We start from the raw sequence: 23260 nt of genomic DNA, 5'->3' as shown, positions 1-23260 counted from the left end.
CTAAAATCACTTTGAACTCAAGTGGTGGAGTGACCTGGAAAATATACAGGAGTTACTCTCCCTAGTTCAGGATGGGTCTTATGCAGATATTTCTAATTTAAGGATCAGTGCTCTGGCAAGGTTTTGCCATTGCTTAGGGTCTTTGGGATGATTTGAAGGATTCTAAGAATTAGAAACTGTCTTATACTTGATATTCTACTAATATGTGCATGTGCATTTTTAAAAATCAAATCAATGACTTGTTTTCCCCATTATTAGTAAAAATTATCCATACTTATTATATAAGTTATAGATTTGTATAGAAACAATCCAAATCATCCATGATTTCATCACCTAGACATAGCATAGTGACTTCATCTTGATGTATCCTTAGCCACTGTTCTTATTGCTATGAAGAGACACCATGACCAAGACAACTCATTAAAAAAAGGCATTTAATTGGAGGCTTGCTTACAGTAGGGTTAGTCTATGATCATCATGGTGGGAAGCAGACAGGCATGGTGCTGAAGCAGTAGCTGAATACTTGACATCATGATCTGCAAGCAGCTGACAGAGAAACACTGGTCCTGATATGGGCTTTTGAAACTTCAAAGTCCACCACTAGTGACACATCTTCTTCAAAAAGGCCACACCTTCTAGTCCTTCCCCAACAGTTCCACTAACTGGAGACTAAGCATTCAAATATATGTGCCTCTAGGGGCCAGTTCTCATTCAATCCACCACAGTGTGCAGTCTGCATTTAAGTTTTTTAGGGTCAAAGACATCTTTGTGAATCTAATGAAATTTATAGATTTTCCTCACCAAAATACATGTGATAATAATTTTGTACAATTTTAGGTTTTGTTTTAAGATTGTGACTCTGTTATGTCCATCTGTATATTTTAAAACTTGTTTGTTTCTTCACTTAATAAGACTGGCATGGGCTAGTGAGGTGGCTCAGTGGATAAAGGCACTTATCTCCAAGCCTGACCACCTGAGTTTGAGCCTCAAAACCCACATGGTGGTAGGTGCTTCCTAAGCCCCTGTACCCTTGATACACTTTCTGTACTGGGTGGTTTTGTGTCAACTTGACACAAGCTGTAGAGTCATCAGAGGAAGGAACCTCAGCTGAGGAAATGCCTCTTTGAGATCCAGCTGTAAGGCATTTTCTCATTTAGTGACCAGTGGAGGAGGGCCTTTCCACCTCAATTATACAATGAAGATATTCCTTCACAGACATTCTCTGATGCCCATCTCCCAGGTGATTTTAGATTATGGCAAGTTGACAGTTAACTGTAAACTTCGTGGAGCTTTGGAGGACATCTCAAATCCAAACTTTAGCAGGGTGCAAGGGAAAACCAAATAGTTCAAGTCCTACCTAGTGTTGTACAGCATGGGTGATGCTGTGCTGCTGTTACAGAAGTGTGCTTGTTGCAGAAGCTGGGGCAGAGCTCATGCTCTGCCTGCAGCAACTTCCTGTGAGTCTGTACAGTTTTCTTTGTTGTTGTTGGGTTTTTCCTTCCTTCCTTCCTTCCTTCCTTCCTTCCTTCCTTCCTTCCTTCCTTCCTTCCTTCCTTCCTTCCTTCCTTCCTTCCTTCCTTCCTCCTTCTCTCCCTCCCTCCCTCCCTCCCTCCCTCTCTCCCTCCCTTTGTCCCTCCCTCCCTCCCTCCCTCCCTCCCTCCCTTTGTCCCTCCCTCCCCCCCTTTTCCTCCCCTCCCCTCCCCTCCCCTCCCCTCTTTTCTTTCAACAAAGTCTCACTATGTACATAGACCAGGCTGGCCTCAAACTCGTGATCTTTTTGCCTCAGTTTCTAGAACACTTCGAGTACAATGTACATCACCATACCTAGCTTTCAAATTATAAAAATAAAAATAAAAATGGGATTTTAATTAACAACCAAACTGATTACTGAAGTGAAATGTAAAGAATGCTAAAATAGAAACCAAGAGACCCAGGTTCTGACGCTTGCTTTGTAGGCAGACCACTAGATTGTCTCTCAGTTTGGGCCTTTGTTTTCTTTGCCAAAAGAGAAAAAGAAAAAGAAAATAGCAGTAGAAATTTCCAGGGCTTTAAAGGTTTTAAGCCCTGATATGCTATAAGATACTGAGGTTTCAGGCCGGGCGGTGGTGGCGCACGCCTTTAATCCCAGCACTCGGGAGGCAGAGGCAGGCGGATCTCTGTGAGTTCGAGGCCAGCCTGGTCTCCAAAGCGAGTTCCAGGAAAGGCGCAAAGCTACACAGAGAAACCCTGTCTCGAAAAACCCAAAAAAAAAAAAAAAAAGAAGATACTGAGGTTTCTGGAACTCTATAGTTTACTGAATACAGCATGAATAGCAATAGTATCAGGTAGGAGCCAGAGGCTGGGGCTTATCCATCCCATAGTGTTGCACAGCACCTGTTACACATTGTAGTGGTGCAGTAAGACTCACAGGAAGTACATGGAGGGCATGCAGGGTGTTGAGGAGGTATACAGGAAGACAAACACATATTGACATTATGTGCCAAAGTGTGTGTGGAGTAGACAGTAATTTCTACAGACTGAATCACTGAGCAGAGATTCGTAGGGTGGCAAACACTTAAGAAAAAAGGCAAGTTCAAACACATGTCTGTCCTGCTCTGGCTCCACTGCATCTCATGGTGTATTACAGGACCCCTTGCTGTGTCTTCTAGGTGTTTTGCTATTAGCTGAGTTATTTCCATTCACCCCCTCCTTTCTGTCTAAATTTGGATTTTCTCTCCTATTTGAGCTCTTGTATGAATAGATGGTAAATGCATCAATATTTACTTGATATTTTCTGCTTTTCTCATTTTTCTCTCCCTATCTTTCCTCTCCAACTAACTCCAGCTGAAAAAAGGAAGGGTGGGCAGGCTGTGGACTCTGGCATCCCACTTCTAAGTGTATCTGATCCTTTTATTCCTCTTCAAGTACCTGATGCTCCAGGTAGGTACAGAGGACTCATTTTAGGGTTAGCAGCTTGAGTCTTATATCCCAGGACTTCCAGGACCTCTGGAGAGTTCTGCTTTAAGTGCTTGATGACAAGGACCTGAATTCCAAGTTCTAATAATTGGATGCTGTTAAGTTTCTTAGTAAGATAGACAAATTTATTTTGGAGGGTACTAACTCTTACAAAGATAATAAACATCACTTCAGGTTTATACCACTTGTGCTGTGAATCCTATCATTGTTCTTTTTTTTCACCCTGTTTAATAAAATTGTTGTTAGTATATTTTGGGGGGAGTAGGAACAAGGTTTTCATTGAGGCCAAGCTGGCCTCTACCTTGCTGTCTAGCCAAGGATGACCTTAACTATTGATCTTCCTTCTTTTACCTCCCAGGTACCCAGATTACAGGCATACACCACCACATCTGGTTTGTGTTTGATAATTTGGAGAGGCCTATGTATTGGAAAGAACATTAGTCTAATATGATTTTAATATAATAATAGAAGCCATAAGCATGTGATAAAAAGAGTGGTACATAATGGCCAGGTGTGATGATAGAACTGTGGTGACCCATTTGGTTCCTCTTTGCTGTCAGTACTTTATTACTTTATAATATAGTAATATATAATGAAAGTTGGTATGGAATATAAGTCAGGAGACCTAAGGTTCCCTACCAGGTTCTGTCATTAACTGAACCCTTTGGGCCATACTCCTCATCAGTGAAGGAAGTGACTACTGGAGTTCCATTATCTTTTCTGTGTACCCTATTACTGATTCTTAGGAAGCAGCTAGAAAGTGAAGCTGGTTAGTTTCCATGACTTCTGAAATGATGAGTGGATGCACTCATCTGGACTTGGTGGATGCTAAAGGCTGCTTCTTGTTCCCTTCCCCATATCTTTTTCAGGGGGCAGAGTTGTGGGTGGTGTGAGGTCTCCTTTTGTGGAAAAGCAGGTAAATCTGACTCTTTAGAAGCATCTGGCAGTAGTTTTGCATCATTCCCCTCACTTGCCCCCAGTTCTTAGGCTTTCCAAGTCTTGACCTTGCATTGACAGAATCAGCTTAGTTTTTCTTTTCCCCCAGAAGTCAAAGATCTTTTGATTAGCGCTTCAAGATTGAGAGGGAGGGGCTGAAGAGATGGCTCTGTAGCTAAGCCCACTTGCTTTTCTTCCAGAGGATCCACATCACCCTTGTCTGCGATCTTAAAACTGCCTGTGACTTCAGCTCCAGGGAATCCAACCCTCCTTTGGTCTCCTTGGGCACTCCCACTAATTTTCATGTACCCACACAGACAGATACTACATATATATGGATAAAAAGAACAATTAGAATTGGAAGGGATGGGGCTGTTCAGCGCATATCTTTTCCTTACTGGACAAACCACTGCTAGGGTGCAGAGACAATTTTTGTTAAAGAACTCAGTTGGCCCCTCCGGTTCCCTGCCTCAGTTAAAGTGCTCAGTTGACCCCTCCGGTTCCCTGCCTCGGGTAGGCATGACCATGGCAAGTTGGGTAGTATGAGTAATAGCAGAGTAATAGCACTACTTTCCTGGCCTAAATACAGCTCAAATGTGTCAGAAATCACTGGAGAATGATTCTGTGGAAGTTGATTCATGAACAGGGTCAATTAGATCTCTTTTCTTCTCTTTCAGTGTGCCTGGCAATGTCCAGATGAATTCATTTTGAGCAGATTTGCAAAAGTGTGGACTTTTCTTCTTTGCTGTGGTTGGCATAGCATGGAACAAGGGCAAAGGTTATAGAGACATTCTCTCCCTGGTATACACTGGGTTTTTGCATTGCAGTTGCTTTGAAAAACCCAGGGCCTACAGAAGCTAGTTTTTTTGCTCAGGGCAGAGAATGAAGGTACTAGATGGTGGCTACCCTCCACAGCTGCCACAGGAGCCCTTTGGATTGGGATTGCAGAGCCAGGGACATAATGGTAGCTTGGAAATTTCCTGAAGGTTTTGAAGATGGCTGTCACCTCATTCTCTATACTTCTTTTCATCCTGGAAGAGTCCTGGAAAGTTTTAGTGGCATATACTCTAATACCAAGGGTCTTAGTTAGAGTTTCTTTTGCTATGAAGAGACACCATGACCACGGCAACTCTTATGAAGGAAACCATTCAATTGGGGCTTGTTTACAGTTCAGAGGTTTAGTCCATTATCATCATGGTGGGAAGCCTGGCAACACACAGGCAGACGTGGTGCTGGAGAGGTAGCTGAGAGTTCTACATCTTGATTGTCAGGCAGCAGGAAAAGAGAGCTGCACTGGGCCTGACTTGAGCATTTGAAACCTCAAAGCCCACCCTCAGTGACATATTTCCTCCAACAATGCCACACCTACTCCAACAGGGCCACACTTCTAGTAATGCCACTCTTTATGGGCCTATGGGGGCCATTTTCATTCAAACCACCACACCAAGTAAGCTATGATCTCTCTTGGATTGTAGTGGAAAATTCTATTCATATGAGACATTTTAATACATCATTTCCAGGGTTTTATTTTTTGATCTGTTTGGCCAATTTCATCTGCTAAAAATGTAAAATGAATTCCTCCATCATTGAATACAAAATCCAGACTTCTGTGACCAAAGCCCTAACTGATGTGGCCTTCAGCTTTCCCCGTAACATCACTCACAGCTCATACTCACCTTTAAGTCGTACCTTTCTTTCAACACGTTAAACTCATTTCCACCTTGGGGCCTTAGCACTTACCAATATTCTCTTAACAGCTGGAGAGCATCCCCTTCACCTCTGTTCCTGTGTCTAAGCTTCTATACCATCTTGTCAGAAAGGCCCTCTGTGGTCTCACAGGCACTCTCAGTCCTACCTCATGGCTGTTACCCTCATGACACTTGTTAGAATGTCTGGTTTACTTTGTTCACGGTCTGTTTGCTTCAGCACTTAATTGTCACTGGCAGGGCCACTGTCTTGCATAGTGGCCCTCTTAACTATTTGGCAGGTCAGATGGATAGATAAAATTAACTTGAGGCTCTTAGCCTCCATTCCTGTTCCCACCTCCTAGACAGTAGATTGATGGTCACAGCCTGCCCCCACCCCCCCCCACCCCACCCCCCGTGCCTGTGAGAACCCTGACCATTCACCCATGCTGAAGGAGAATTAAGAAGGCACATCTCATGGTACCAGCAAGTTCCCATACCCTGGTGAAAGAAATGGTGAGGCTCAGCAGACCCCCTCAGCAGCTCCATCCATCCTTCTTGCCCTCCAGTAGCACATCTAGTTACCTCATTCTTCATCAAGGCCCTCTTTTAGCAATTGAAGTGTGCAGTGCGCTCATGTTCAGTGTCTGTCATCTGAACCAACTGCAGGTGCTCACTGTTGGTTACTCCTCCAGCCCACTTTAGATACCAGGCCTGCTGGGGGCTTGGAGGATGTTTGCTTATCTTTCACAGTTATCAGTCCCGTGGTAAGAATCTAGGAATCTGGGCTGGAGAGATGGCTCAGTGGTTAAGACCACTGTCTGCTCTTCCAGAGGTCCTGAGTTCAGTTCCCAGCAACCACATGGTGGCTCACAACCATCCATAATTCAATCTAGTGACCTCTTCTGGCCTGTTAGCATACACGTAGACAGAATACTGTATACATAATAAATAAATAAATATTTAAAAAAAAAAGAATCTAACAATCTTAGTGGATAGAGGCTATACCTTTTGAGTGACTTTCCTTCTAAAAGGTTTCAACATGTAATCTATAATCCTTCTTGATCTTATAGATCTCCCGAGTGGTGGGTAGTGGTGACATCAAGTCAAGTCTTTCCCTGTGAGGCAGCAAGTGAGACCTTCCTCTTCCTTGTCAAATCCCCCAAGTCATAGGCATTGCTTTTGTCCTTGGGTTTTGTAACTTGGGATCAGTAAAACCTTTGACTAAAGATGTCAGTTAGGGAGTTATAAGAGTGGATTTGAGCTTAAAAGCCTGGGTTATTACCATGCCCAAATAGTACTAGATGACTGTGATCTGATCACTTGAATTCAGTCTCTATATCCTAGAAGCTTAAAATAGTAACATTTCCTTTGGAAATAGGAAAGAGGGTCTATGGAAACTGTATTTGGAATTGCTGTGTAACTTCAGCTTACTGTAAAGATGAGAAATGCTATTCTGACCTCAATTCTAGGTCTAGATTCCCAATGGGGCAAGCTTAGTTATGAAGTCATATTTTTCTCTTGCTTACTTTTGTAACCTTTAACGTTCACTCAACTGAGAGCCACTGAAATAGACTTCCTGGTTATGAATTGTCAGGCTGTGGGTGAAAGGGCATTAGAGAATTGTGGTTTGCTTGTAGGATTTCTTTTATTTTCCAAAGTACCCATCTTAGTTAGGGTTTTTATTGCTGTGAAGAGACAGCATGGCCATGGCAACTCTAATAAAGGAAAACATTTAATTGAGGTGGCTCACTTACAGTTCAGAGGTTCAGTCCATTATCATCATGGTGGGAAGCAAGGCAGTGTGCAGGCAGACATGGTGCTGGAGAAGGAGCTGAGAGTTCTTATATCTTGACTCACAGGCAACAGGAAGTGGTCTGAGACACTGGGCATAGCTTGAGCATATGTGAGACCTCAAAGCCCGCCTCCACAGTGACATACTTCCTCCAACAAGGCCATTATCTACTTCAACAAAGTCACACCTCTTAATAGTGTCACTTCCTTTGGGCACTATTTTTTTTTTTCAAACCATCACAGTACCATAAAACACATTTTAAAGAGTCACGGTCATCTGTGAGTTTACCCAGCTGTCACATGGCTTGTGACCTGACAGTGCCTCACTGATGCTCGGGTACCACTGCCAATCTATTAGGGAAGATCTGAGTATGGATGGTTCAGAGTCTAAATACCATGAAACAGAATATTTTTTCCTGAAAATAGGTGAACAGATTTTTAATTAGTTGTTTTTTCACCACTTTACTTTTAAATTTAGGTAAAAATTTCCAGTGTTTTAGTGTATAGTTCAGTAGCATTAAGCACATTTAAATTTTTTGGCTGTTCCCTCACATTCTTTTTCTACTTGAATGACTGAGAGCCTGTGTCCCCTGAGCAGTGATTTATTTCCCTGTTGCAGCATACTACTCTACTCTCCATCTATGGGTTTGACAGCTCTAGGAACCCCATAAAAGGAGAAGCCTACAGTATTTGAACTTTTGTGGCTTACTTTGGCTTTTCACAATCACGGTTTAACCGTGTTGTGTATATGAAAATGTCTTTTTTTTTGTTTTTTCTTTCTTTGTTTATTCAAGACAGGATTTCTCTGTGTAGCCCTGGCTGTCCTGGAACTCGCTCTGTAGACCAGGCTGGCCTCAAATTCACAATTTCCTTCACTTCTAAAGTTAGTGTTCCACTGTGTGGAAGACCACATGCTGCTTGTCCAGTTTTCCTTTGATGGACACTTGGGCTGCTTCCCTCTGTGAATGATGCTGCTGTGAACATCAGCAGGTATCTCTTTGTGACAGTGCTTTCTTCTTTTTGCCGGGTCATATGGTAAGTCTGTTTTTAAGTTTTGAGAAACTGTCACACTATCTTTCAGGGAGACTGTGCCATTCCTCTTACATACTTTCCTGCAGTGCACGCAGCTTTGGGAAAACAATTTTGACAATTCCTCTTCAACTCTGAGCTCTTGATCCCAGAGCTCTACCAGATCAGAGCAGTACATGTTAGCTGCCCCACAAGTGGTACTTCATAGAGTTGGAGGACTTTTGAAAGTCCTTCTTAGTTGTATGGCCCTCCACCATCTTCTTGAAAAAAACAGGCAAGTGGAGCTGGGTGTCAGAATGGGCAGTCTTCGCCCCTTTTGGCCTTATATCTTCTTCATTTCCAACTCCTGCCTTGTGATATTGACAAGCTCAAGGCCACTCATTGTAAGTGCCTTATTCTAGAGACAGTCTTCCTACAGTTGTAGTTCTCTAAGTGGAATTCGAATGGAAGTGACGCTTGTTCTGATTCTGACTCGATGATGCTGCAGGCAATTTACTGTCTGTTCTCTCAGGAACTGTTTAGAGTGACTAGATTTTATTTTCTAGTTTTATTTTTGCTTTTTATTTATTTATTTATTTTTGAGGCAGATTTCTGTAACCCAAGCTGGCGTTGAATTTTTGAGCCTCCTTCCTCTACTTCCCAAGGGCCGAGCCTACAGGCATGCATCACCATGCCTGGCTCTATTTTTAGTATGAATTGGTGGATAGTAGTCACATTTATTGACTGGGTTCAGCATGACATTTCAGTTCATTCATACAGTGTGTAGTGATTGCATCAGGGTAGTTGGTATTTCATTTCATAGAGTGACTGAAATCTAAAAACAGCATTTCTTATTATAAGTCTTACTTGTTTGCTCCATGTCCAACAAGTCACACATTTCAAAAGCCACAAAGCTGTATTAATTACTTTGTTGTTGCTGTGATAAAACATCATGATCAAGGCAACGTATAGAAGAAAGAGCTTATTTTGCGCTTACAGTTCCAGAGGGTCAGAGTCCAACACTGTTAAGGCAGGGAAGCATGGCAGCAGGCAGGCATGGCAACTAGAACTAGACACTGAGAGCTGGGCACTCACATCTCAAACCACAGACGGGAAACAGAGCAAATGGTAAGAGTCTTTTGAAACCTCCAAGACCATCCCCAGTGACATATTTCCTCCAACAAGACCGCCTGTCCTAAGCATGCCCAAACAGCCACCAACTGGGGACCAAGGATGCAAATGTTGGAGATATGGGGACAGTTCAGTCACACCGCTCACTGTAGCTGCCATATCATTTTTTTTAACTGAGATTCATAATAACCTGTCTTTTGAGCATGTTTGGTAGATTGGTATGTTCCGATCTTCAGGTTTATATTGAAACAGTCAGAATCTTCATTTGACACAGGCTCACATGTAGTCCTGCCTGGCCTGGAGCTCTTCAAACCCACACTGGCCTTACTTACACTGACAGTTCCCTGCCTCTGCCTCTCAAGTGCTCTGTTCCAAGTGCTAGGGTCATGGGTATGACTACCACACCAGCTGTCCTAGTTAGGGTTTCTATTTCTGTGAAGAGACATAATGACCATAGCAACTCTTACAAAAGGAAAACATTAAATTGAAGCTAGTTTACAGTTTCAGAGGTTTAATCCATTATCATCATGATAGGAAGCATGATAGCATACAGACATGATGCTGGAGAAGGAGCTGATAGTTCTACATCCTGATCTGCAGGCAGCCAGTCTGTACTACATTGAACATAGCTTGAGCATAGGAGACCTCAAAGCATATCTCCACAGTGACACACTTCCTCCAACAAGGCCACACCCACTCTAACAAAGCCACACCTCCTAATAGTATCACTTCCTATGGGGGCCATTTTCTTTCAAACCACTACACCAGCTTCCTCTGCCTCCCCAGTGCTGGGATTAAAGGCATGCAGCACCGCCACCTGGCTTCTTTTGATTTTTTTTTTTTTTTTTAAGGAAAAGAGCACAAATCATAAAATATCCCAGTCTCATGTTAGGAAGCTGTTTTGATTATGTAACTTAGACTGGTTTGTGAAGGATTTATTACCTCCTTGTGTTGTGAGGGTACCTGGTGCCTGAGTGAGGACCCTCCCTCATAGTGAGAGTCCTGGGGAATGCAGCAGCCCTTCTGTGCATACCACCCACCTAGTGCAGAAGGTGGTGTGTGCGCTCATGTCTGCTTTTACGCATGGTGTTGTTCTGCCCCTTCTGACTCTCTCATTGCTAACATCTGAGTATTCCCACACAGCAATGACCATGCAAATTATCTGTGTTTATAGCCTGCATTTTCAGGTTTGGTCAGAAAACAAGACTCCTAAAAATTAGCAGTTTGTCCCATCCTACCCTTTTATATTTCATCAGAAAACCTGAATATACAACCCCCCACCCCCCACCCCCGGCAGGGTTTCCTCTGTGTAGCCCTGGCTGTTCTGGAACTCACTCTGTAGACCAGACTGGCTTCAAACTCAGAGATCCACCTGCCTCTGACTCCTGAGTGCTGGGATTAAAGGCGTGTGCCACCACTGCCCAGTCACACACATATTTATTTTTACCTTCAAATATACTTTTCTGAATTCTAGTCAGAAACTTGGAGTGTGGAGTTTGGGTAGGAGTGGAGGCACATGGGCCACGGTGCATTCTGTGGAGGTCGGTGGTCGGCTGAAAAGAGTCGCTTCTCTCCTTCTGCCATGTGGCTTGTCGTCAGATTTGAAGGTGTTATGCCCAGATCACGGGGACCCCAAAAAGACCATCACAGAGACCCAATCCCATATTTGAATAAAAGCAAAGAGCCTTTATTCAAGCACGAGGGGTGATTTTTTTTTTTTTTTTTATCATGACAGAGGTTGGGGTGAGGGTATTTCCAGGGTTCAGGAATTTCCAGGGTTCAGGACCCTGATTGGCTGACATTTGTCTAGGGGTATCTGTAAAAGGGGACATCTGGAGATCTTATCTAATCTTAACAGTTAGAATGTTTGGGATGTCAGGTACTTCTCCTTAGATGCTGGCCCATCCTTGTGTGGAGTCAGCTTATGGACTTTCCTGGATCCGAGTATTGCCTATCAATAAATCCGTCACAGAAGCTGTGTCTGGACCCCTAAGCTGTGTGGTCAAGCTGTATCTCCCCCCCCCAACCCCCGCAAAGGCAGATGCCCTTACTTGCTGAGCCATCTGACCAGTCCAAATTAAATGGAAAATTTTTGTTTTTGTTTTGTTTTTTAAATGGAAGGGCTTTTTAGGAGTAGGCTGGGGGAATAAGCCCCAAACTGCTGTTCCAACCAAAGGCATGCTATTTTTTATGTGAATCATCTATTTTAACTAGTATTGTGAAAGATATTTAGTGTTGTTTCCTAAAATAAAATGCCTTGTATAGTATAACACTAGTGATGGTACTGTAGTTGGAAGGTTTTTCCAGTCCTACCCAGGCCCCACGGTGCCAAGTTCCTCCGGTCTTACCAAGCCCCAGCTGTCTGGTGGCAGCTTATAAAATAATTACTCAGAGTCTTATATTAATTACCAATTGCATGCCATATGGCAGGCTTCTCGCTAGCTAGCTCTTGTAACTTAACCCATTTCTATTAATCTGTAAGTTGCCACGTTGCCGTGGCATTACCTGTGTGCCATTACATGCTGCTCCCTGGACAATGGGATGGAATCTCCTCTGCCTCTCCTTTCTCTTCCTGCCTATCTGCTTGGATTTCCACCTTTCTCTAAGCTGCCTTGCCATAGGCAATGCAGCTTCATTTATCAACCATTCAGAGCAACACATATTTACAGCATACAGAAAGATACCCACAGCATGGTACCTTTGCTCTTTGTTAGTTTTCTGTTTTTTCCCATCCCCTGCTTTCAAGCTCCTGTTTTATTCTTTAATCAGGTATAAGTGAGAAATGTAATACATTGTCATGTAATTCAGAGACATTTGTGCTTTGCATTCTCTAGAGATGATAGATTCACTTCCCACTTGTTGACAAGGTTTTTTGTGTGCCATGTAGTCATCATCTTGCTGTGACTCTGAAGTGGATTCTTCTGCTTGAGTTGAGCAGGGTTAGTGCTTCAGCCATAGTCTCTGAAGCTAGTTCCTGTCTTTAGTGAATGTGTTATTTGTTTATTGCTTCCTTCAATTTCCAAAGGCCTAGAAGACTGTGAATCCAGTCAAATGTTTTATGTGTATACTTGAACTTTAAGCTGTTACCTTTTTCTCAAACATTTTAATTTTAGTTTATCTCAGTAAGTCATAATTTATGTAGCCTTACTCCTTCTGCAACAGAAGTACAGGCCCTAAATCCCCTTCTTCCTGTGACCATTTCTTTGTTTCAGGTTACTGCCTTACCTTTACTAATTTGAGGATAAATAGAGGGCTATTGATGTCTCAGGGCTGAGGAGTGGCTTTGGAAGTTGTCTTGATGTGTGCATATTGTCACCTTTAAGTAACCCAGTGTGACAAATGTAGATGCCGACATCTTTTGATTTCTTTGCCCAAATGTCAGCAGTAATTCATCTTCAGGCTTAAGAGAATCTCCTAAGATGAAGCTGTAACCAAAATCCTAGGCCAGAAGTTGGGGGTGGGGAGTGGGCAGTGGATGACATCCCCAAGAAATTAGATCCTGCCACTCAATTTGAGTCACTGAGTCCTTGTTGGGAAGGTAGAGGTTGGGTTTTCCAGCCCAGCGTCAGGATATTGACATGAGCCTTAGATCCAGAAAGAGGAAACACTGGAGTAGGATGAGAATGTGCCCAGCCAGAAGACTTGGCCAAACTGTAGTCTGGCTGCTCACTATCTCTAGTACTTGGGTAGTCATTCCTGCTTGGGTGAGGAGAGGTACAGCCTCAGTTTACATTGTGGAGTAATTGCTACCATTTAGGAGTGATCTCATTGTGAGGTGATCTCTGTTTCTGGAATCTATGGGAACTGCAGGTTCAGGACAATGAATAGAGAGCCGTCTAGGAGCCTTTTCTGGAATTTTAACAGGACTTTGTAAAAGCTGACAGTAAAATACCTAAACTATTGTTATATCTGTGCCTCAGCCCTGAAATAGGATGAAGTAGATTAGGTAAATTTAGGGCTAATCAACCTTGTCTCACTAATTTTAGATAGGCACTCATTCAATGATTAGTATGCATATGTTCCGAGCTAATAAGACTGACCCAAAGTAAAACAGGCACAAACAAAAGCAAGATACTGGGCTTTTACCTTACTCTTAATGTTCGAGTGAGGAGTTTCCAAGTACTTGTTCCATAACCCATAGGTAAGTCAGGCAGCAGGCAGCAGGACAGTGGTGAAGGTTCTTACCTGAGGCCTGATTGGTTTTCTTGTTGAAATATAAGCTGTTTCTAAGTGCAAATTTAAATTAAAAATTGAAAACTAAGTCCAGTAAGGGCAAAGAATATATACTTTTGCAAATGTAAACAAAGGAATAATAGAACAAAACCAAATGTCTGTCAACTGGGACCTGGGTCAAAACTGGCATATCTACACTCAGTGCAAATGGTAGCCACTGTCTAGACTGCAACGTGGAAGGTTGTCAGTATTGTGTTAAGAAAAGGAACTCCGACGGGCGGTGGTGATGCACGCCTTTAATCCCAGCACTCGGAGGCAGAGGCAGGTGGAGCTCTGTGAGTTCGAGGCCAATCTGGTCTACAAAGTTCCAGGAAAGGTGCAAAGCTCCACAGAGAAACCCTGTCTCAAAAAACCAAAAAAAAAAAATAAAAAAAAATAAAAAATAAAAAATAAAAAAAAAAAACGAAAGAAAGAAAGAAAGGAAGAAAGAAAAGAAAAGGAACTCCAACTCAAGTGAGGCTGCATGGTTCTATTTTCAGATCAGAAAATCTGAGCCAGGTGTGGTCGCAAATACCTCTAATCAGTACAGTTGGGAAACAGGCAGGCAGATCTCTGTGAGTTTGAGGCTAGCCTTGTCTACATAGCAAGTTATGGGACAGTCAGGACTGCATAGAGACCTGCTGCTGTGAGGGCCAGTCTTCAGCAGCTCAGGAGTTGAGGGGAGCCAGAGAGTCAGTGAACTAATCACTCACTTTGACTTTTCTATCTAAGGGAGTAAAACTTAATTCACTGGGGCTGGTGAATGGGGCAAAACTTAACTCTCTGGGGCCAGTGAGAAAGGGAAACATGCACACACACATACACACACACTTTCAGGGTCTTTCTATCATCTCTCTTTTCTTAATTCTAGCCAGGTGTTTCCCTTCTGTGTGTCATTAATTTTTTCCTTACAGCTTATGTACCCCAATAAAATCTTTCAAGCAATATAAAAATTACAGTGCAGTTACATTCTATTTTTCAAGTGAACAATTACAATGAATACAAGTAAAAAAACATCATTTTTCTATATCCCTTACATGATTAAACATTTTATGTATTACAGGTGAAAAACAAATTATTCCCAAGAACCCACATACATGCATGTCTAAGCAGCTTGTTATATATTAACAAAGTATAAGCAAGAAGGAAGGTATTTTTCTCAACCAGTTGTTTACTGGCAGGCTGCATTTTGCAGTTACAAAGAAAGGATCAATCACTTTATTATTTATCTCAAAAGGTAATCTTATTAAAAAAAATCTTAAAATAATCACAAATCTAAACTTTTATATATGAAAACCATCAGTCAGATCTATTTTAAATCCTCAGGGTGCATACCCACTCATCAACAGTTTTTTATATCAGGAAGCTGAGGACAGAAATGGGTACAAGGAATTAATCATCACCTTTGATCACCAACCCATCCTAGCAAGAAAGGCACATCAGCTAATAATAACAGGGCTATCTTTGTTCTTGTTTCTTGACCTCAACAAGTCCCTAATTCAATTATGTGCCTTTCTAAACTTTAAATTGTTCCCCAAGGTTTTGTACCTCAAAGCCATTAACAAAAACATCTTAATCTAACCTTGTCATTATTTAAAGCTTTGTTTTTGCTATGATGCACACCAAAACCCATGAATACATCTCCCAATATTAAGATTAAAAGAACTTGAGCTAGCCTACCCTCTGGGACACAACTGTTTTTCTTAATCATTAAACTAAGCCACAGTCTATATGACTCCTCAAGAGAAACCAGTAAGTCCTAGCTGCATGACACTTCCTTGTTCTTATTTTCTATTCTCTGCAGCCTCTGCTTCATCAGGAGCAGGGCAGTGCTATATCCTATCTTCACCTATATTAATTTTCCCACTAAACTAACCTCTATCATAATCCCTTACTATATTTATTAAAAATCTTTAATCATCAAATTTCTGTTTATACTAACATTATTATTGTATAAAATTATTACTTCAATTAAACAGTACAGCTTAAGAAGAAATTATCTTCATAATAATCCACAGGTAAAAATGCCCAGTAGAACAGGATATTTCCATGAAGTAATCACACCATATTAAAGGCAGTGGGGATCCCCCAACACCCATTCACACCCTGCCAGATACCAGAGAAAAATGGTAGTGGCAGACATGTAAAGGCACAACAGTAGCAAGAGACATTCTGGAGCAAAGACCTTGAGGCCTTACCTATGTACAGAAGGATTATTATTACAATATTATTATTATTATTACAGCACTAAACAACAACAGCAAAAAATAAAATTGAAAATCTGGAGGTTGGAATTTAGCTCACATGGTAGAGTGCTTACCTAGCATGTTTGAGGTTCTGGGTTCAGTCTACCACCATGTAGTACCTATAATCCCAGCACTGAAGAGGTAGAGGTAGGTATTGCAGCCTGGAGTGCCAGCCTCTAAGCAGCACAGGGCTAGAAGGGAAATCCACAGTGTCGGCATAGCTAAGATTTTTCTATCTGGGGTGGGCGGTGGGGAAAAAAGACACTCACACACTCTCCTGATGGGTTATTCTCCTCTCATGTTGTTCTTCCTTGTTCTCTCTCCCTCCACTGCTTATATACCCCAACAAAATCTTTCAGGCAATACAAGGGGTTATATTTCATTTCTCCAGTGAATGATTATAGGTAAAGACATGGTTTTTTTTAATCTCCCTAACAAGATTAAAAACAGAGTTATCCCGACAGCTCACATGCAGTACATCTAAGCAGCTTGTCACAGAATAACAGATCATGAGTAAGCAAGAAGCACATTTTCTCAATCAACCCTTTTGTTGGCAGGCGGCAAAGAAAGAATCAATTACTTTATTATCTATCTTGAGAAGTATCTTATAAGGAATTTTTAAAGGAATCACAAACCTAAACTTCTGAAGAGCCCAAGAAAATGAGAAAATTATGTATTTGTAACCTATACTTCTGAGTGTATTGGCCGCCTAGACCTTTTGCCCTGTATTCTCCCAGGCAGGGTAAAGGCAAGTCAAACTAACTCACAACTATGTAAACATTTTGAACTAACACCCTATAATCAGAAGTTGTAAATCTTGCATTCTCTTTGGATCTCAGAGGTATCTGGAGAGTGCTTAGTCTCAAGAGATGGGGATGCCTGGAATGTCATGAATCCTTTAATTCAGGCTCAAGTCAATGTTCCTGATGTACTGTAAATCTCTTAGCATCAGCTGCAGTTGGCATTTCCAAGATACTGTGGCACCACGATGCTTTAAATCTCAAAATGTACTTTCTGCCCTGTGTGTGACCCCACCCCCACCCCACCCCACCCCCACCCCCCGACCACAAAAAGAAACCTGCAGCTCCCTTTTTTGGGTCTATAGAGTCAATTTATTCTCTGTAGTCCTGACTAGTCAGAATTTCCTTCTTTTCCATGGTGTCCCTGAACAAAAGTTGCTTTTGTTTGTAGACTTCAGTGTTCTACTTTCTGGTGTTCTACTCCCTGTTACTTGCAAAATACCTGGACCCAACATTTATATAGATAAAAAACAGTCGGCTGAACTTTGAATCTACAGGGTGCATACCCATATCAGCAAATTGAAGTCAGGAATGGGTGCCAGGAAGTAATCACCCATCAGCCAGCAATAATTGGGTTGTTTTACGACTCTAGCCTAAATTAATCAAACAGCTTAGCTATGTGTCCTTGGGAACTATAGATTGTTTTTCTGAGATAGTTTATCTTAAAAACCATTAGCAAGGCATCTGGTCTAATCTAAAGTTATTTTGAAGCTTTGTTTCAGCTAATGGTGCACATCAAAACCTGTGACTACATCTTTTCAGCATTAAGAGAATTAGAGCCAGCCTGGCTCCTGGGGAGAAATCAGTTGCTTTCCTTAATCATAAACCTGAGCTGTGATCAAAAGCAACTCCTAGGTGCAATTCATAGGCCTTAGCTATGAAGCATATCCTTTTGTCTATTTTTTTCATTAAAACTGTATAAGCTAACATTGTTTTATCAGTTAGACAGTACAGCTTTAGGGAGGAATCATCTTCTTGACAATCCACAGATAAAAATGCCCAATAGATCAGGATATTTTTATGAGATAAACATACAACATTACAGGCAGTGAGGGTATTCCCACATTCACTGGTCAGATACCAGGGAAAGATTGTATCAGCAAACACATAAAAGCACAGCAGAAGCAAAAGACATTCTGGAGTCTGTGATCTCATAGCCTTGCTTAAAATGAGATTGACCCATCAGAGAGTTTTCATCCTGGTGGGATGACACCTTGAACTTCAATTGCCACCTGCTGCTCCTCTGACATGGTCACTGACAGAGAAAAGGATTAGAAGTTCACTGTCATCATTGGTTATATAACAAGTTCAAGGTCAGCCTGGGCTATATGCGACCATGTATTTAAAAGAGTAGGAGGAGATGGGAATCTGGAAAAGGCAAAACTATATGGACAGAGAAGCCTGTTGTTGCCAGTACCTGTGGTGAAAAGGAAGCCTTTACTATAAGGTATATAGGTGTCTGAAAGGGTTAGAAATGGTCTATATCATTACTTCAGTGGTGATTACATGAATGTATAAATTTGTCAACATTCACCATGTTGTACACATTTAAAATTGGTGATGGTTATTGTATAAGTTATGCTTCAAATAAAAACAATGGATAAACATACCCAAGGGTCTCACCTTGAGTTCCATTTCACCTGGGGAAGTAGCCTTTTAACCTTCTCATTTGGAAAGTCTTGGGGGGGGGATTTTTAAAATTATGTTTATTTATTATTTACTTATTATTTTGTGTTGTATGTGAGTACATATATGGAACTCAAGGTCACTTGTAGGAGTCTCTTCTCTCTTTTACTGGGTAGGTCCCTGGAACTGAACTCAGTTTTTCATGTGTGGTGGCAAACATCTTTATCCACTGAACCATCTTACTAGCCCTGGAAAAGCTTATTGTTAACAAGATACTAATGGTTTCTGTTTTTATGGTGACCCTTTAAAATGAGGATCCCTAAACTGTGTTTTCATGGAACAGTAAATGATCCACTTGTTTTATGATCTCATTGCATTTTTGCCTTTTCTTTACCTCTTTCCCAACCTAGAAAAACTAATTGAGGGACTCAAATCTCCTGATACTTCTCTTCTGCTCCCTGACCTCTTGCCTATGACAGATCCTTTTGGCAGCACTTCCGATGCTGTGATTGGTAAAATCCCTGTCTTTTTCTTCAGTCTTCTGTTATATGTGTGTGTGGTGGTGGGGTAACTCTGGCATGGGGAGGGGGTAGAGGGCAGAAGTGCCCTGATGCTCTGTAGCTCTTGTGCATGGTTTGAAGCCAGCAGTCAAGGCTGTTAACTCTGTTTATGCTAGTACAAATGAAGTGTCTTTTTTTGCTTTCCATGTATACAACCTCTAACTCTAGTCTTTACTGATGTCCTGTGATTTATCCAGTAAATTTCTTATGAATAAGGAAGAATATGGGGAAACAAAACTTTTGTGAAAACAGTCAGTTTCTAGTTGGCCCTGAGAGCTTCACTAAACTTAATAGACTTAGGCTGATTCTTCTTAAAAGGTCAATGCTTGTAACAAATACCCATACCAGGAAGTCTGCCTAGCAGTTCAGCCCCATGATAGACCAGGGCAATGGCTTGGTCTGCTTTACTCTTAATATTTTTTATGCTATATAAGCAAAAAGTATAAACTGACTCCTGAAAGGTTTAGTCACTAGACTTTAGACAAGAAATGCTGGCACTAAGGAATGCCATGGCCTCACAGAAAGATAGGCCTCTGTTTGTGAGATATCACAATGCGCAGAGCACTTCCTGCTACATCATGGGATAGGTGGGGTACATTTGAAGGTTGTGCATTAGATTGGAGGATGTTTACCCCAAGTCTGGCCCATTGAAAGGGAAAAATTGCCCAAACTAATTTTGAATGAAGCTGTTTTGGTCATCATTGGCTTTTTGAAGTAGGGCATCACTGTGTAGCCTGGCTGGCCTCAAACTCATGGAAGTCCTCTTGTCTTAACCTCTGTAGTTGTTGGATTACAGGTGTGGGCCACCATTGCCTGTCTTGAAGCTGATCTTTTCTGACATGGAAGAATTTGCTGTTTGAAAGTTGCTTGTCTCCCACACTTATTCATAGGACCTGGTGATCATTGCACTTTCCTGGTAGTTAGCCTTGTACATGCATGCTCTGTCATCGAAGCCTAGGCAGCAGCAGAAATAAGTCACAGGCTGTGCTCTGCAGCTTGTCCGAGACTTGTGGAAGCAAGCCTCCATGGGTTTTCCTGAGCAGCATCTGACTTCTTCCTTTTCTTACCCTTTCCTCTCCACTGTTAATACCCTTGATACAAAAGAAAAGGCCGATGTTGCTGTTGAGAGTCTCATACCCGGACTGGAGCCGCCTGTTGCCCAGCGCCTCCCATCTCAGACGGAGTCTGTGACCTCGAACCGCACAGGTCAGTCAGGGTCCATGTAGCTGCAGAGCTGGTTAGTGCAGTAGCCTCAGGGCTTCCCACCTGTGACAGGTGAACCTCTTTTTATTTGCATTCTGGTTGTTTTTACAATGGATGCTATGAGTTGTTCTTACAGGCCTGGCTTCTAGATGTTGAGTATGTCCTTGTGCTAAAGAACTGAGTACTTTTTGGAGCCATGTTTTTCTTAAGAGTGACTCCTGGGCTTGCTCTGATTACAGAATTTTATTATTCGATATTCTTTTCCCAGCCCTGGGGATATAGTTCAGTGACAGAGTGCTTGACTATCAATCAATCCCCAACACCAGGAAGAAAAAGAAAAAAAGATCATCTTCACTGGTGGCAGGTTCCCTCTACCTCTTTAACACAAATCTGCTCAGATAAATGGCTGCTGTAATTCTTCCAGCTATTACGCAGACATGTCCTCCACTTCACCGAATGCAGTACTGGCATCTGGATCTATGGAACTCATCTCCTGCTGTTGATACTCTTTTCTAGATCAGGGCTTCACCATCTAGAGGTGATTTTCCTTTCACTTTAGGCAGAATTGAAATCGGTCTTGGATCCAGTATTGCTTTTGCTCTTACTTGAAAATTTCAGTCTTTGTACAAGTCATTAGCCACACACAAACAAATCTGATTGCATTCATTTTAGTGAGTCCTAATTACCTTGATAAGATTGTCTGATTGTCTGCCTTAGGGAGATAACAAACTAATGCTTATAGGGAAAAAAATCACCCCAAAGGCAATGTGGTTCCTCTTATTTTCACTCATTTGGATGTTTCCTCCCAGGAAACACTCCCTGCTCAAATGCTTCATCTCTGAATTTTACCTCCCCTAATTCTTGACATGAAAGAATACACTATGTTCAAAGGAGAATTCACATTTAAAGAATAATAAGAAAGAGGCATTTTGAATGGCAACCTGGGAGTATCATGGAGGGTTCCTTCTTGAGAGTTTCAGCACTTCACTTAGTAGTAACTTTCTTCCTGAGTGGGGAAAAGTTAAGTGAAACTCTAGTTACAAAGTCCTTTTTCCAAATGGTATTTGCTGAGAACTGGGTTGTTAAGTTGTATTGACATTTGAATCACAAACTTGTTTGAACAGCAGTTCCTGAGCTCAAAATCTTACATCTATGTTTACTACCAAATAGAGTCTAGGATATATGTTTTTGTGGTTAGAAGTTCAGAGAGCTTAACATGTTTCTTTTGATGTTTCTTTCTGCACCTTGGCTTGTACATATGGCCTGTAAATACAATAATTTAAAAGTCAAGATGTAACCTCACAATATTGTTGTGTGCTGTTTAATGCCGCCATTGCGGGGGATGCTGGTAACTGGACTCAGACTCTCTCCCTGGGGAAGACTCTCTGCTTGACTGCGCTCTGCTTTCTAACCCCACTGCTGACCTTCTGGAAGAGTTCGCCCCTATGGCACTCTCTGCCCCCGCTCATAAAGGTAAAGTCTTTTTTGGGCCCACATGTGTCCTGGGGAGTTCCCTTACCAAAATCTTCGTCGGTAAAGTGTTCAAGCTGTCCATTTCTATGGAAAAATGGCTTTGTATCCTTAGCCACTGTTGCAGTTCTTCTCTGAGTAGTTAATAAGCCCTAACAACTACAGAGAGGTGCAGAGATCACTTTCTGACAAGAACTAGGATACAGATGGTCCATGTTACCTTGGAGAGCCACGTGCCTTTAGGGGCAACCACATAGACGGGTCAGCCAACTGATCGATCTTGATTATTAATATGACCTTAGAAAGTAAAGTCATTTCATCAAATCTGATTCAAGGTTTTTGAATGTAAAGAAACACAACCCTCAGAAATCATTCCTCAAAAATTGAACTTGTGAAAGTTTTGAATATTATTTCGCCTTTGAGTCATAATTGATTACTGAGTTTCTCACTCTAACTGCCATTTTCACTTCTTAGTCTTGGCATGGTCTGGTTTGAGCTTTTTCTGGCAGAGTAGCTTGGGTTGGGTCCTGAGGTCTGTTGTGGGGATAGCTTGCTTGCATATGGCAAGCTTATTTCTGTGTTTAAGGAGTATTAGAAAAGGAACAGGTTAAGCCCTTTCCAAAGGAAATTCAAGAAGAAAGCCTCCAGAGATGACTAAAAACAATGAGCTCATGGGTAGCAGCAATGATAGCTGGGTTTGTTTTACAGCTGGCACAGGAAGTTACCGGTATAGACACCGATGGCTGGCAGGAGTCTGTTGGTAGCAATGTGTAACCATAAAGAAGCATTGTCTGCCAAATAAGTGCTCAGCTAGCATTTGCTGGGGGGGGGGTATAGAATTTAGAATAAGTAGTCTCAAACAAAACAAAACAAAAGAACAACCACCACTAAAAAAAATGGGGGAGGAAGGTTGTCTAAGAAACTTATGCTGGTAGTCTTTTGTACCCCAGTATTCTGAGTTATTTAAAAGTCTTTTTTCACAGAGAGGGAGTCTTGGCATTTTGCTTGCCTTGTACATATTGGTTACTTCTCGTCCGTTGTTGGTTTTGGGTCATGGGTCAAACTCAGGACCTTGCACTTGCTAAGGCACACTCTGCCACTGAACCGTGCCCCAGCCTTTTAGTGTTTGAGGTGGTGTTAGTCAGGCCTCTGTTAATTCAATACAGATAGTGCACATTTCAGAGAGAACTTCACAACTGGAATTATTGTCTTCTGCAGAGTAGAGAATTCTTCTAAGAGCCCATTTCTTAACCATTTATGAAATCTTAACATTGTAAATTCTAAAAGTTTTTACTTCTATATACCTGTGTTTTCCAGCTTTACTTTTATTTCAACTCAGAATAATAAGTATTTTCACCTTTCAGAACAGTGATTGTTCATAGTTGAAGGCTTGGAGCCTCTTTCCTGTTCTCTCCTTGGCTAATCTCTTCTTCTGTTGTTTCTGCTTGTGTGCTTGCATTCTGTATTAAGCTGCAGAAGATAGTAACCTCATCTCAGGTTTCGGTGCCGCTGAGGGCTCGGAAAAGGTGGCAGAAGATGAGTTTGACCCTATTCCTGTACTGATAACCAAAAACACACAAGGTAAGAGAGAGGCTGGAGGAAAGAGAAGAGCTTGACATCGGTTCTCATCACAA

The 23260-nt window shown here is 41.8% G+C and overlaps 1 protein-coding gene across 35 annotated transcripts in view; it reads left to right on the top strand.

Moving 5' to 3' along the window:
- Aak1 (AP2 associated kinase 1) overlaps positions 1-23260 on the top strand; it is a 159281-nt gene that overhangs the window by 118863 nt on the left and 17158 nt on the right. For 11 of the 35 annotated variants that reach the window (XM_076567152.1, XM_076567163.1, XM_076567162.1 and 8 more), the window contains 5 exons: positions 2824-2919; positions 18804-18905; positions 20058-20159; positions 21519-21629; positions 23097-23207. The exons of 4 other annotated variants lie outside the window; for them this stretch is intronic. In XM_076567152.1, coding sequence (XP_076423267.1) covers positions 2824-2919; positions 18804-18905; positions 20058-20159; positions 21519-21629; positions 23097-23207 — 522 coding nt within the window. The remainder of the gene's footprint in view (positions 1-2823; positions 2920-18803; positions 18906-20057; positions 20160-21518; positions 21630-23096; positions 23208-23260) is intronic. 20 more of the 35 variants (XM_076567173.1, XM_076567169.1, XM_076567171.1 and 17 more) reach the window with 8 other exon arrangements.

This window comes from Peromyscus maniculatus, chromosome 3 (genome assembly GCF_049852395.1).
Source record: "Peromyscus maniculatus bairdii isolate BWxNUB_F1_BW_parent chromosome 3, HU_Pman_BW_mat_3.1, whole genome shotgun sequence".
NCBI classification, from domain to species: Eukaryota; Metazoa; Chordata; class Mammalia; order Rodentia; family Cricetidae; genus Peromyscus; species Peromyscus maniculatus.
The sequence above is the reverse complement of the archived record's forward strand: the minus strand, read 5'-3'. Positions and strand labels throughout refer to the sequence as shown.